This window comes from Corapipo altera, unplaced genomic scaffold (assembly GCF_003945725.1).
Source record: "Corapipo altera isolate COAL_440 unplaced genomic scaffold, ASM394572v1 124, whole genome shotgun sequence".
NCBI classification, from domain to species: Eukaryota; Metazoa; Chordata; class Aves; order Passeriformes; family Pipridae; genus Corapipo; species Corapipo altera.
In genome coordinates this window covers 54,157-67,296 of record NW_020884967.1, presented here as the reverse complement: position 1 = coordinate 67,296, position 13,140 = coordinate 54,157, and the positions used below count along the sequence as shown (strand labels likewise).

Sequence of the window (13,140 nt, the reverse complement as noted above, 5' to 3'; positions counted from 1 at the left end):
TGCTGAATTATTTATCAAGTGTTCTGTAATATATGGTTTTATACACAACAGCCCCCTTTCCACTGACTGAATTCACTGTTCCTGATATATTAATCACAGTTAAAAAAGGTTGGGGTTTGTTTTGTTTTCTAAGTTACACAAACTGTTACACTTACGTGAGCTACCATTTTAAAATCAAATCCTGAAAAAAAAATGTAATAATCTCCAAATGCAGTAAATCAAGGAAATTGTATAGCAACAGTAATCATGAGAATGTTCAAACAATACTTGAATTTGAAATTCGTGTTCCTACATAACACAACAACATGAACTTCAGTAACTAATGAGTCATATTTGAGTCTTCCACGTGAGCTCATTCTGCATCTTGTTTTATGTGTATACAGATCTGAAAAGCCAGGAAATATTATGATGTATTTTACTATTTGCATTTAAAATAACCATCATAAATCAAGAAGAAGTAACAGAACCCAGAGTTAACTAGAAAAAAGTCCCATCCAGAAGGAGAAAGGAACAAAGAGATCCAAATAAGCATACAAAAGAGGTTTTAAAGATGTCTTAACATATTCCTTACTTCAAAAACCAATAAACTAAAATCCATATGGGAGGAGAACAGTTTCACAACTTGGAATTGGTTAGAAATGGAGACACTACAGGTCAGAGCACAAAGACTGATAAATTCATTAAATTACTTACTAAAATTAATATCTCTAAGCATCTGACTGCACTGGCTCAACCCAGTTTGATTTATCTGCTCCAGAACACAACTGCTTAAGGTCTTGATTAGCTGTTCAAGTAGCATAACATCCTTCTAAAGCATCCTGTGATCAAACAGTGGGCACAAGTCACTAGAGGAGACCTCAGCCATTTCTAGTCCTTCACATCCATCCCATTATTCCAGCTCTAAGAGGGAGACTGAACCCTAGGGGATGGAATCTGTCTATAAGTACAGAGCAGCTCCAACAACACTGGGACAAGAAGCTCATTCTCCCTTACCATCAATCCACCCCACAAAATGTTGCTTAAAAATATTACTTTTGTTTAAGTCCCTTTGCTACAGAACTCAGCAATAGACTTGCTCAGCAATAACTCACAAAGACCCTGAGAAACTACTGTTATCTCCTGCATGCAGTCACTACTACAAATAACCCATCTTAGAAGCTGAATTAATTTTACTTATATCCATAGGAAGGACTCGTTTGGAATGCAGAAACCACTGGAGATTATAATGCAAATTAAAATTGCTGCTGCCCAAGCACTTGCTAAAGGTGCACCTGCCTGACCAACAGAAGAAAACCTACAGCAAAGATTTTTCAAACCTTAAAACCTGGACTCGGTGCATAAAGCCCAATAATAAAACCCACACTGCTTCTCTTAATACTGTATTTCAAAAGAGATTTCCTTTTAACTACAGCCTATATGTTTCAATCTGTTCAGGTGTTAAAGTATCTATAAACTCACAGGAAATGGTAAGAGCTCAAAGCAATATTAATGTAGTCGTGTCCAAGCTATTAAATGCAAATGTACTAGGTAGGATAGTTTGCTTCTCAAATTATGGCCTAACACCTAAAAAGGGGAACAGTTCAGTTCACTCCTCACACAGCAGCAAGATCACAGTAAGAAAGAAAGTATTCCCCAAGCTACAAGGTCCTCCAGAAGTATTTGAGTTTCACTGAGCATCTTGTTTCAGAAGTGCTAAAGAATGATGAATTGCCATCACAAGATCTTGAGTAACTGGAAACAAGGAGAATAAAACCTGGTAACAACATCTTCTCACGTGGTCTTAACATACTGCAGAGAGAAGGTTGGTACAATAAACTGGCTCCCAACCTGTGTGAGGAGGGAGCAGCTGACAGGCTGCACACAGGCCTCAGTGCACCAAGCAGCTTCAGACAGGAGGGATCAGTGACAAAGGGACAAGCAGGACCCATTTCCCAGGCTTTCAACCTGACACTAAGTTTGTAACACCTGAGAACCATTCCAGGGCACCCACAGAGTACTGCTCCACCTACCTGATGGCAGTAAGAAAGAGGAGATGGCACAGTTTCTCTGAAGACTTTTTTATTCCATCTGTGCTGCCAAGCAGTCCCTCAGCAGGAAACAGGAGAGAACAAAACACTAAAATTTGCTCAACCTTCCACATTTCTGCCCCTCATGGCTGGTGAGAAAGTTGAATTGAATCTGGATTCAATTCTTTGATGTACAATCAAACAACAAACATCCACTGCTGGGTTGTGTTTTCCATCAACGCAAAGGGCAAAATCACCCAGACAGACCTTAAATCAGAGGCTGATGATTATAAAATTCCTGCCTAAACCTTCCTCCCTGTCTCAAAGTTTTGTTCTCCTTGCAAACAGATCCTTTAGAAATATCTCAGAGCAATCACATTATAATAACTTGTGATCCCACTCCTACTCCATTTTCTTGTAATTTAGGAACCAAATGATTAGTAATTGAGCACATGCTATGAGAGATGCTTCCTGGCCTTGCCTTCACTGGCTTGCAAGAGACAAAGCTCTGGATCTGTCACTGGTAGAGCTTCCCAAAACTGCTTCCCAATGGAATGGCAGGCAGTAGCTGTGAGGGACACTGCAGCTCTCATGCTCATTAGCTCTGCTATTCCAGTTGCTAAACTGCTGCCCAGACCATTCAGACTCAAGATCTCACATGTGCACAGAGTGGATCTGAGCAATGTTCCCCATCTTCAGCAATTCCAATGAAGACAAATTCTAACCGAAAACTGTCTACTGTGTCCTCACCAAGTTATTGTTTCTATATTCTAAAGTTTAATTGACAGAAAAGTATTACATAACACAGTAACAAGAAAATGTAGAGAAGGACTCTAATTCCATCATATGTAAAAATAAGGCAAATTTCTCAACATACCAAGTGTTCAACAGCTGCCTGATTTCAGCAAAAAGCATGTACATTAAGAAGAGTCTGATTTCAAAGTTTTCTTACATTAATCAAAATAACTTATAACTATGTTCAAAGTTAAGAACTACTCTTCTACTTTTAGCATATTCCAATTATGGTTTGATTTGTGATGGCAGTGAAATGAGCTTTTCAAGTAGAATCCATTGTTCTGTTCTTCCCACCAGATAATTTGCTGCTAGGTGCTGCCTGCAACTTATCATCAATCAACAAAAATGTCAACAGAGTGGCAGGAATAAGGATGTTCTTCAGAATCAGCACTTCTCCATTCCTGGTTTGTCTCAGAAGGCCATGACTGGATATTTGAATTGCTACACAAGAACAACACAAGTGTTGCTTGATTTGGGGCTTCCATTCCTCAAAAACTGTCCTAAATCCTCAAGGACATAACACTCAAAGAGCAACTCCCTTTCTTCCTCCAAGCAGCTCTTAGAAACAAACCAAGCCTGTTATTCAACAGCAAGCCAAGGTTATTCTTGCTGCAGATAAAAGATAAATGCACACTGCTAAAACACTTCACCTGGCAGTGCTAAAGCCAGAGAGAGAGAAGAGCTTTTATCACGGTTATTTCAGTACAGACGCTGTGTGCATCAGATATGACTTAAAATCTTCAAGTGTTTTCAGATAATTAGGTATTTTAAATGTGTCTTGACTTGTAATATAAGCTTAATACAATTCTCCTGCTAACAGATTACTGAAGATTCTTTTTTTCAATTTGACATTGTTCGGCGATTTTTTTTCCCCCTCAGTTTTGCAATAGCAACTGTACATACAGTTCAAACCAGAGAGGATGCTAATAAAAACATGCTTCATTGCCAGATTAAATCTGTCTAGCCTGTGTTCCTCACACCCAAAACCTACATTTGCTCACTGATACTGAAGGCCCATGGAGATTTCCACATGCAGGATTCCCAGTCTGCCAGGGAAGATTCCTGACAGGCCTCTGTGCTGAACCACTTCCCTGATATTCCAGAGCTAATCTGGAACTTCTAGTCGGCAAAATCAAACATTTCCAAGAAGTCTCCAAAGGTACTGTGAACAAATCAACTGCTATTCCTGACCACGGGAATTCTGTTCAGGAATGACAGAGCAGAAAAGCCTATTTATGTGTTACTACCCCCAGCAGTGGTAAATGCTAACTTCCATTTTATTCAAAAATACAGATGTTTCCACTCTATAAGCAACTGGGCTCCACCAGACTCCAAAGAAAGAAGTCATTTTACAAGGTTAAAAAGAAGTAACTATGACAACTATAATTTAGCCATTTTATCCAAAACATGGAAAGCTTTAATGCAAACATCTGAAAACATTCTGTGATAAACTTATTTGGATACAATACAAAGTGTACCAAGAAATCCCTTCCCACCACTCAGCTGCTTAGAAAAAAATCAGATTTTTTAGTCTTTTTATAGCCATCTCCAAAAGGTAGTACATGGAACACTAAAGCACAAGACACACAAGCTATAAAAACACACTAGTAAAATCATAATAGAAAAAATTTTCAGTGCTACATTTAAATTCATCAGATTTCTGGCAAAAAAAAAAAAATTAATTTACTTGATTACTGAACCAAAATTGGAGCTCTCCTAAATCAATACTCTCGACTCGTGTTACTTTTAGTCTCATTAAAAAATTCAGCAGGTGAAGGGAGGGGTAAAAATGAGACAAACCTGACAAAGTTCTCTGTCAGAACCCTCAGTCTCAAAGCCATATGTGCCTCTGTCCTTACCTCCAGCAGAAGGGGTAGCTGTGCTTAAAACTACTGCTGTGGATCAGTCGGCCCTTCTCCCTCAGTACTTTAATGATGTTCTTATCTGCATCCTAAAAAGAGAACAGAGGATTTTCCTTGGAACACAGATTTCGTTCTTTCAGTGAGCTCCTACAGGATTTGTCTCCAACACCCAAATTAATGAAAAAACCCCTGTAAGTAATCCAGCATTCACACACACGTACACAAAAAAAATCTGAAGCACTTCTATACAATTTATACCTTTACTACAGAGGCACCATAAAACACTAAATTTCCAAAGTTATTTGCTCTCCAAATACTGGTATATGGGCCTTTTTTCACCCTTAACTCTGTTTCCATATACACACAACTATGTACAAAAATCAAATTTTCTGCAGCACCAATACAAGCCAGCACTCACATTATTTAATATCTTAAATCTTATTATTGACTCTTTTGATTTTGTGGAAGTCACATAGGGCTTCTTACATAATACTTAAACTTCCCTACACCACATTCCTCTAATGTGACTGAATTTCAGAAGTTGATAATGTATATTTATTTATAATAAATACCTCACTAACTAACCAGGGTTTACATGTTAAGCTGGAAGTGAAAGGTGTATATTAATAGTTTAAGATCATCTACTCAACAAACAAGCATCAATATGACATTAAGGGGGGGAAAACACACACAGATTTATGATACAGCAATATCCATACGGTAAAAATTCAGCATCATAAGAATATTTTCCAAGAGCCTTATGTTCAGATTTCTACCAGCAAGAAACCAAACATGGAGCCTCCAGTGTTCTACTTGCCTTAATGTATAGCAGGAAGCAATGACAGCTGATTAAGTTCAAAAGCAACACAAAATTTTTTTAGGTCTTTTTCAAGTAAATTGTGTTTACAGGAACATGCTTTTGCTATCAAACTGTAACAGCAGGACTAAAACCAAATTATTTTCTTAGGACATGGAATTTAAGAGGCACTCCCTGCTAGGGATTTGTAGTTGCAGCAATCTGGAGTTCACATGGGTTGCTTTTACATGGATTCTCTGGCATCTATTGGCAAGTAAATTCACATTGCAACACATCCCACAAGAGGGGAAAATGACTGGATTTCTCTCTTCTAACAGGTCACATAACATTAACTGGCTGGTAGAAACTGAATGATGATGTGTGTGAATTCAGAGTCATCCAGAGGTGAGGGAGGTACATGTGCCTACAGACTGTGTGCATGACATTTCCAAAAGGAAGAAGGCAAGTGTGAGGCTCTTTCTGCAGTGGATGCAAACAGGAGATACACCTTTCCCCTCTCACCACAGATACACAACATTACTTACACTTCAAATTCTTTATTTCTCAGCTACTGTAATAAACAAATCCAACCTTGCTGCAAACGTTAAAACACATTTTGATTTATCCACATACCAGGCACACACTGCAGACAAACCTACTCAGAGAAAGACAAGAACATTTCTACTATACATAAAATTTATCTTGAATAAAGTGGTAATTTACTTTCTCCAAGATCACTGACCTTCACATACTGCCCAGCAAAGTCAGCCACTTCTGCTGTGAAGCAGCCAGATGCATCAACAGGGCACACGGGCACAGAATCTTTCTGAATGATATTAAAATCCATGCAGACTCTGTAATCATCCTACAAGAGACAAGCAGCAAGTTGTAGGAATACAAAGCACTGGTTAAAATATCCATTCCCAAAACAAGAATTTAAATATTGAATAGAAAACGTGATGACTGGGCAAGAACAGCAAAACACTCAGCCTTCACTAATCCCAAATGTGCAAGGAAAAGACTCTGTAGGATTGCAGTTTTATTCATCAGAAAAACTATGATTTCTTCAGACTATAGGGTCTCTCACCTAGTAGAGGGGATATGTGCATGGTTTTTTAGGTACCTAAATGCATATATACACACACATGTATTTTATGTGTGTAAATACACACACACACATGCAGTGAACAGCTTCAGGTTCCCACTGCATAGCAAAGAACCTGCCAACCACTACATCATCCTCTGTCCCAGCCAGAGCTCTGTTCAGCTCACCAGCCTACACAGCATTTTTTAGAAGGCAGGTTGTTTTAATCAATCTAATTCTGGCATTTCACACAAGAAATCCCATTTTCTGAACGTCTTAAAAGATCCAAAGCCTTTAAATCTGTGTTTCTCAAACTGTTGGCCCAGAGGCAAAGCTACTGACCAAGAACCACACATGGACATCATTGTTTTTTTCCTGGCCAGTCTCCATTTAAATTTTTAATTTCCTGTACAAGTAAGAAGTAAAAAAAAAAAAAGGAAAGAAAAAAAAAGAGGGTCACTCCAGACTTTCCTGAACATCATTAAACAATAATGGTATCGTAGAAAAGATTAAAACAAAATTAGTAGCGGGACAGAAAGGTTCAGATTTTAACTTAAAGTCTGAAGTCACAGTAAATCCACATCTTAACCAATTATCACCCAGATGACCCAATTTCTCACCCTAAGGCAAGAGAACATTATTGGGAGTGGGAGGAGAAGGGAGTAGGGAACAGCTGCAGACCAACACACTCCTCAAATCACTTCATTTTCCTCAAATGAGAAGGCCTTGCCTAAGCTGCATCCAGGCTTTTTGGAGCCTCAGTGGTTCCTCTATCATTGCTCTGACAAAATAAAGGAAACCACAGACTCCAGGGCCAAAACCTGAAGGTCTGTGCAGTGTCAAACAGAAGCTGCAGTGACCCCACCTGCCAAAACTGGCAGCAGCTGCACTGTTCCCTCCTCTGTGCTGACAGCTCATTTACCTGGCACTAAACCCAGCAGCTCTGTCCCAGGAGTTGCACCCTAAAGCAACCTGTGCACCTTGGTCAAGGAAACCACACCAGCAGCAAGTGTGTAAATAAGGATTCAACAGGCCAGTGCTCCACAGCTCCCTGAACTGCCCAGATCAAACCAACACAGGTGAGGAGCCAGCTTTGAGTGCCAGGGCAGGGCTTCCAGATCCCTTCAGTGGCCCTCACCCTGTACCTCCCACCCTACCCACTGGTCCCTGTGGCCACCAGCTCTCTCAAGCCAGATCTGCCAGATGCTGCTCTTACAGATGAAACTCATACACAGAGACAGGGAAGTTGGTCCATTGATGCACCAAGGCATTACACACAAAAACAACCAAGCCCTTCAGCTGCAGCACTCCTTTGCACCAGAGCACAGCCTCTTCCCCCTCTCCAGGAGCTTTATTCAGCCATCCCCATTATTCAGCCTCCACTTGATCACCCAGCCCCTTCAGCCAACAGAGCTGAGCTAAGCCCTCCCCTCAGCTGTCACTGCTGAGGTACTGCAAGCAGGGTTGCAAATACAGGCCAGATGACAGAGCACACGTCAGCCCTGCCTGGGCAGGGCACTGTTAGAGACTCTGAACAAGCAGCCAGCACATACCACAAAACCTGGCAGGCTCACAACCCTGCCCAGACATCAAAACAAACCTGCCACCTCACAGGACCCCAGCCAAGAGGTGCCTCAGTTCCACTTGCATCACTGGTGCACCCAGTGATAGAGAAAGGGCTTTGTTGTTCTGGCTTTCTACAGTTAGTTCCTTTCTTTTGAAGAGCTTGAATGGAAAAGTTCTTCAGATTGACCTGCCACTTGATTTAACGAAGATCTGCTTCAGTAACCACAACACATACAGAAATCCACAAGTGATGGACTCAAATAAAAGCTAAAACAAATATCAATTCTTTCTAGGATAGAAGACATAGTGTTTTGTACCCCTGTCATGATTAAATCTCTCAAAAGATTACATACAGAAGTTGTAATACACAAAATGAATGAAGCAGAAGCTATCAAACAGCTCACTGATGAGAAATCAAAATCTTTTCCATCTGAAATTTTAACAAAACAACAAAAATGCGAAGTCAAAAGGTTCACCTTCAGCACCTCAACAAAAAACAGGCACACTTTTGCAGTGCACTAAAAGTGCATCAGTAGCAGATCTATGAAAATTGTGTGACTCAGTCTGAACACACACTAGAAGTATTGCAAATTAAAAATCTGTCTGGGAATTAAAATGGTACCAAAGCTTTTTTAGTTGACTGCAGGTACATCTACATATGATGAAATGCCTGAGCAGCTGAATTTTAGTGTCATGTTAATCTGGAGGTACAATGAGTTTACCGAGTTTTTAATACAGGTTTGTCTTGTTCTGTGAGCTTTAATTTTGATGCCTTTTGAACTGAAATAATAGAGTGTTCTGATATTGTGTGGCAGCTTGTATTTGGCAAATGCATCACACAAGGCAATGAAACTACATATCCTGGAACTAAATGAAGGTGAATTTTTACTTTTTATTTTGTTGGAGAAGGATACATTTCTAAGCTATCAGCAATACAGAACATGAGTCAGTAAGTAGGATTAAAGGAAAAAAAACAACTTACTTTCCATCTCCATTTATCAAAGGGACTTATTTATAGTGATGATGGAAAGGAATAGAGGCAAGCTATGAGGCTTCCTGTGAAGGATTGTGCTCTATTTCTTCTCCTCTGACCCTTTCCTCCTGCTCCACTTACCCCTTTCCTATTCACCTTCAACACAACAGCACAGGAAGGTGCAGAGGAGCCAATTAATCAGGAAGACAGTCCTGTGTGCCATCATGAACTATGTCCCTTTCATCTGAGCTTGTCTAAAGGCCAACACATAATGCCAACTCTGTAACACTCTATTCTACACAGAGCCTACTGTACACTGAATTACTGCACCCAAACCAGGACCCTCTGTGAGCCTTTCATGTTATTTTAATGAAAAGGTTTTAAAATTAATTGCTAACTTTCAAGGAGAGAGAGGGAGAGGGAAGGAGAGAGAGAAAAGGGTTTTTTTCCTCCCTCTGTTTAAAAACCTCAGTGGGCTTATAACATAACCAAATAAAAGAGTGCAGATAATCCTTGCTCTGACTGGACAGTCATCCTTTCCAACAACTTCACTGTATTGTGCAAACACACAAACCACCAACAGAGCAGCCAAGGGAAAGGTTCTTCCAGAGCTCTTGCTCTACTGGCAGCTTCTTCCCTTCCTTCACCTCCTACAGCAAGAGCTCCTGACTCAAAACCATGTCTGCTCCCTCACCCTCTGGCAAATCCAAGGTTTAGCTATAGGGAAGAGTCTGAGGATCAGCAGTGGGGATAGGCTTTACACTCCCTAAGACACTTCTCCAGTTACCATTAATTTCTTTATAACTGCTAACATAGCCCAGTCTAATTTCCTTTATTCACAGCTATATTAAGCTGGTACATCTTTTCACATCAGTGTTCCTCTTGACAAGGGAAACACCACCACAATGGATGTACCCTTCAGAAAAATGCAGGGGAAAAAGGACGGAAAAGGATGGGCTATTTCACATGAATACAAAGAGGTCTGTTCCTAATGCCAACAGCTTCTGGAAATTATGAGAGAGCTCATGGTCCAAGCACTGGTAATTGCTAGGCACTGGCAGCTCTACTGCAAGTTTTTTGAGGGCATCTTTGGATAATGGCTGAAGACAGGACATGATACAAAAAGGACAATAAGCCTAAAGTAGTGCATTTAATTCATGTGTCTAAAAACTGGAATGATTAAATCCATGAAAAATTATTCCTCTCAACCTTGAAAAGAACAGACTGAGGGAAAGGACAATAAAGGCAGAAAAAAAAAGAATGGAGTGCAACAAAATCCTTTCACGCCAAGGGATGAAGTCTCAGGACAAAAGCAGTGAAAGCATTTTCTCATTCTCTAAAAGCCCAGCGAGTAATTACATTGAAATGCTGAAGAGGGGCAGTGTGCTGAGCAGAACTGCTGTTACCATCCTAAATTATCACTTAACAAAGCTACTTTGGACTATCAGTGCCACAGATCAGTCCTTCTCCAAGCTCTAACTTTAGACTTTGAGAAAAGCTGAGATCAGTGACACTCAGAAGATACAACGGTTCACAGCCCACAACAATAACCAAAATCAAGGGACACAAGAGCCTCGCCAGAAGAGCTCGTTAGAATACAGTGCTACATGGCATTCTTACACTTGTAAGGAGCAAATGGGAAGACTGTTTAACATCAATCACCCTGACAGACAGTCCCCAGGAGCTGGAAGCCAAGATATGCATGTGGAACAAAATTAACATGGCAGTTGTGTAGTTCATACTCACAGCACCAAAATAGGGAGCCTGATGTACAACACCTGTGCCTTCCTCCTCCTTCACATAACCATCTACCACCACAGAAAAGGCACCTTTATCCTTGCACTGTAACACAAAAAGATGGTTTTCATATATCTATATATATATACACACACACATACATACACAGCAAAACAGAATTCTTAAGAACCAAGAGGTGCCACAAGCCACACATAGGACCAAAGAGCTGCACTGAAAATAAGTGACACAGTAAAATGTGACATTCCTGACATTTAACGATTTCCTATAGCCCAGACACCCAGGCTGCATCCTCCATTTGAACAGTGTCAAATGTGATTAAATCCAACACCTCTCTAGAAGGCCTTAAAGTCAATTACTCTTCAAGCCACAGATCTTCACACACTTCTGTGCTTAACAGACTGTGAACAATACACTCCTGAACGTGAGGATATAACCAAGAAAGGTGCAGGATGCTCCTTGCATTTTTTATGCCAACTATACATCTTAACTTTAAAAAAAAAAAAGAAGTTTGCTCTTATAGTCTACAGTCTTATAGTTTGCTCTTACACATTTTCCTTGTATCCCTCACAGAATAAGAGGGTGGTAAATACCAAACAAAAATAAAAGAATACCCAGAAAAAATTGCCAAGAAAAGATTTGACAATTTTCAGTGTGCTCAGGACATAGCTAATGAAAAATAAAGAGCTATTTTCTATTCCTTAATCCAAAAATAGTAAAAAAACATTACTGCAGTCACAGCTGAACCAAATATGCTACAAAATATTAGATTTGGCTTGTTCTGAGGAGAAATATTTTGAGATAAGACCTCCGTTCTAAATAAAAAATAAAAAACGGTAAGATGCCCATCTGCTCCTTACAAGTACAGCAGGACTCACAAAATGTGTCCACTCCAAACCTTTACATCCACAGTGCAATTTTTCAGATTCAGCTGTGTTTGACTTTTCACTGGAAGTATCAGAGCCTGCTCCCTACAGAGGTTTTCTCACCCTGACTCCTGCACAGGCTTCAGGACAGATGGTGTCACAAGTGACCAAATCCCTTACATGAGTTACCAGCTGCTTGGCCAGCAGTGCTGTAAACCCACTTCTTCTCTTGGAAAAACTGAATCCATTTTTAATCAGATTGTTTAAAAAAAATATAAAAATTCTCTACCCCCCTCTCCTATTGCTACATATTCTACTGTCTGTAGTGCCATTAACCACACCAGACTTAATGCAGTGTTTAAATGCTGTATCCATATAAATCTGATCTGTCAGTAGGTTTTCCAGCAAAGGCTTTTAACTCTTCAGTGAAACCATCACATGTCTATGACTTATTCACAGCCAAAGTCATTCTCTTGTGAAGACAGAACTTGTGGACTTAATAGGCTGACAAGAGCAGCTCAACAGATGAGAAGCTGAGAGAATACTGCCTATTTATTAATTTGGATTGAAAGTTTCTCTGCAATCTGAAATCAAACTTCTATTTATCACTGAATTCTTACTCTGTGTGTATTTAAAACTTAGAGGAAAAAAATACAGAAAAAAGCATTCTGTTTTTCAACCTTTAACTAGGATTTAAAGTACTTCAGTACAACCTGGAGTTTGTTATTAGGACACAAGATTTCTTTATATAAACAAGGAATACTGAGAATGGGTTTTATTTTTATCTTTGCAGCCTGTAACAAACACCAAACTTGTTCATCTTACCTGAATAAAATATTCAAAGAGTGGTTTATATTTCTTGCCTTTAAGAGCAATACCAGGAAACCTGAGGAAAAAGATTTACATGGAAACAAATTAACAACTCGAAAATTGCTTTTTTCCTATTTACTTTTTCCCCATCCCTGAGAGAATTTGATTTCATAAAGTGAAGAAAAAGTATTCCCTCAATATTTGCTTCCCCTTTCTATGCCACTTTGGCAATTTGGACTTGGACAAAAAAATGAATGTCTCTCAATGCATCTCTGCTAATAGTCATCAGGTACACTTCTATCAGATGGACTTTCAATCAAGCAATCAATGTAAACTAATAGATGAATTAAGCATTAATGACAATTTTTTTCTGGTAAAGCTGGGCAAGAAGCCTCTGGATAAAACACAGTATTCATAAGAATGAAGCTCTTCAGCCCAGCATGTCCAACAGAACTGAATAAGCCCTGACCCAAAGCAGCTGCGGTGATGTGCACAGAAGGTTGTGAAACAGGGTACTGCAGTCTTTAAAGCTCAGATGCCTCATTCCTTAGGCTAAAACTGGGCATCCAAGCTCTCCACGGGCATCTCAGAGAACAATCCAACACAGACAGGGACAACTGAGGGACC

At 39.7% G+C, this 13,140-nt stretch overlaps 1 protein-coding gene across 2 annotated transcripts in view; it reads right to left on the bottom strand.

Moving 5' to 3' along the window:
- IARS (isoleucyl-tRNA synthetase) overlaps positions 1-13,140 on the bottom strand; it is a 98,087-nt gene that overhangs the window by 57,928 nt on the left and 27,019 nt on the right. For both annotated transcript variants that reach the window (XM_027664953.1, XM_027664952.1), the window contains exons 10-13: positions 12,529-12,589; positions 10,829-10,924; positions 6,202-6,324; positions 4,661-4,752 (exon numbers count right to left, since the gene is read on the bottom strand). In XM_027664953.1, coding sequence (XP_027520754.1) covers positions 4,661-4,752; positions 6,202-6,324; positions 10,829-10,924; positions 12,529-12,589 — 372 coding nt within the window. The remainder of the gene's footprint in view (positions 1-4,660; positions 4,753-6,201; positions 6,325-10,828; positions 10,925-12,528; positions 12,590-13,140) is intronic.